This window comes from Monodon monoceros, unplaced genomic scaffold (genome assembly GCF_005190385.1).
Source record: "Monodon monoceros isolate NGI ecotype Baffin Bay Population unplaced genomic scaffold, NGI_Narwhal_1 Super_Scaffold_3, whole genome shotgun sequence".
Lineage (NCBI taxonomy): Eukaryota > Metazoa > Chordata > Mammalia > Artiodactyla > Monodontidae > Monodon > Monodon monoceros.
This window is the reverse complement of record NW_021703780.1, coordinates 63,273,372-63,275,788: the sequence shown is the minus strand read 5'-3', so window position 1 is coordinate 63,275,788 and position 2,417 is coordinate 63,273,372. Positions and strand designations below refer to the sequence as shown.

The 2,417-nt window shown below is 56.5% G+C and overlaps 1 protein-coding gene across 1 annotated transcript; it reads left to right on the top strand.

Moving 5' to 3' along the window:
• Positions 1-2: 2 nt before the first annotated feature.
• LOC114907595 (cathelicidin-5-like) lies at positions 3-1,979 on the top strand (the record flags this gene model as incomplete). The annotated part of the gene is made up of 4 exons (XM_029243315.1): positions 3-131; positions 759-866; positions 1,009-1,080; positions 1,686-1,979. Coding segments are annotated over 4 exons (411 nt in total), but the record flags the coding sequence as incomplete, so codon positions are not given.
• Between the last annotated feature and the right edge of the window lie 438 nt (positions 1,980-2,417).

Below are 2,417 nucleotides of genomic sequence, written 5' to 3'. Positions count from 1 at the left end.
TGGTGCCCTCGGCCAGCGCCCAGGCCCTCAGCTACAGGGAAGCTGTGTTTCGTGCTTTGGATCAGCTCAACGAGCGGTCGTTAGAAGCTAATCTCTACCGCCTCCTGGAGCTGGACCTGCCTCCCAAGACCGTGAGTCAGGAGGACCCTGGGGAGGGGGCTGTCTCCCGCCAGCCCTGGCCACGCTGTCACCCCCTCTGCTCAGGCTGTACCTCCTGTCAGGAAGGCACTTCTCCTTCTAGGTGGGCTCCCACCTCTTCCAGGAAACCTTCCCAGAGCTGGGTCCCCTCCTAGCATGAGAGCTTCCTGCCTTAGCATCTCTACTGTGGGAACAGGTGCCCTGGGCTCCAGGGCTTTCTGGGAGCTCCAGGATAGGGGGGGCGGTTACTTGGTCTGTGATGTGACTTCCCTGCTTTAAGTCCCATCTGTTCCTCATTGTCTTCCTACCAGGGAGGGCTCTGCTCAGCTTGGAGGTTCCAGTGACAAGGTCTTTCCCTGCAGGTGGTCCCTGACTTGCCTCAGCCCCTCCGTGGGGAAGGTGTTCTCATCAGAGCTGGTCTGCGGTCCCCTCCTGCTCTCTGTGTGCCCATGAGGCCCGGAGTGGGCTCTGTCCCCTTCCCCTGTGCACCCAGCACCAAACCCAGGGCCAGGCACACAGGAGGGGCTGGAGAGGCTGCCGTCTAGGTGAGGGACAGGGAGACAGATCAGAGAAGGAAGCATGAGCTTGAGCCCAGTCACCCCACTTTGATCCTTGAGCAGGATGAGAACCTGGACACCCCAAAGCCTGTGAGCTTCACAGTGAAGGAGACCGTGTGCCCCAGGACGACCCAGCAGCCCCCGGAGCAGTGTGACTTCAAGGAGAATGGGGTGAGGCTGGGGGCTTAGAGTGCTGGTGGATGATTCCCAGGGAGCTGAATAGGGGGCTTTGGGGAAGATTTCTAGCCCCTGGGCTGAGGCTGGGAGGCAATGGTCTGGGGGTTCCAGTTTGAGCTCGAACCTCCCCTTACAGCTGGTGAAAGAGTGTGTGGGGACAGTCACCCTGGCTCAGATCAAGGACAACTTCGATATCACTTGCACTGTGGTGAGTGGCCCGTTCTGTGTTGTGGAGCTAATAACAGGGTGGGTTGAGGAACATCCTTTGGACCAAATACCCACTGCCCTTTCCAGGGCAGAGAAAGGCCTTCCTACCTGGCCCCTCCCTCACCCGAGCCCCAGGCCTCCAGGACTGGCTCTGCCATCCCTTAGAGCAGTGGTTCTCTAAGTGGGGTCCCACCCGGGAACTTGACAGAAAGGCAGATTCCCAGGCCGCACTCAGACCTCCTGAATCAGACTCTGGGCTGGGGCCCAGCCATTTGTATTTTCACAAGGCCTCCAGGGGATTCCAACTGTGCTGAATTCTGAGAGGCACTGACTAGAGTAATGTGCTTTCAGCCCCTACTCCCGTCTAGCTTTGCTGGGATGGGCTTGTGACCCTGGGAAACCCCTTGCCATCTGTGGACCCCAGTTTCCTCATCTGTCTGTAGGTGTAGGGTTTCAACCACATGCTCCAAAGGTCAGAGCCAGAAAGTGAACTGGGGCCCAAAGTCTCCTGAAGTCACCCAGTTAGTGGGGATGTCCACGTGGGGAGGATTCTGGTCTTACCCTGGGCCCATTTTCCATAGTAACTTGTTTCTTCCTCTTGCATAGCCCCAGAGTGTCGGGGGAGTGCGAAGCCTGGGTAGGAAGATACTAAGAGGTTGGAAGACGTATGGCCCAATTATCGTCCCAATAATCAGATTAATTGGGTGAATTGTGAGCCCAGGGAAAAGACCTAAGGGTCTGCCTGCCCTGGTTCAGACTTCTAGACTCTGAGAAATAAATTCTTGTGAAAGCAACTTACTCCAGGCATCAATTTCATTTGTCTCCCCTCCTCCCACTTACCAGGACCGAGTCCTTAGCTCCGGGTAGCCTCTTTTGTGTGTGTGTGTGTATGTGTGTGTGTGTGAGAGAGAGAGAGAGAGAGAGAGATCACTCCTGTAAACACAGTCATGGGTGAGGCCCCTGTTCCTTCCAGGAGGGCATGGGGAGAGGCCAGGGCCAAGAGGTCCAGCACAGCGTCTCCATTCTCGGGTCCCTCCCATGCCCTTCACACACCTCTGCCCTCCTCCTCCAACACCCAGTAGGGACTTAAGGAGACCTGCTCTGTGTGCAGTGCTGGTGGGGATGCTGTCCCTACTCACATGAAGGTGACAGTCTGGAGGGGCCAGGCTTTTGTTAAACACTCACAGAGACGCAGTTCAGTCTCAGGGTTAAGCCTACAGGTACAATGCCCATAGCGTTTCACTTGCCCTTGACAATCTTAACTCTGGAAAGCCCACCCCTCCTTGCTTTTCCTTTGGCATTGAGACACATCACTGTTTCTTCAGCTGGGTCCCAGAT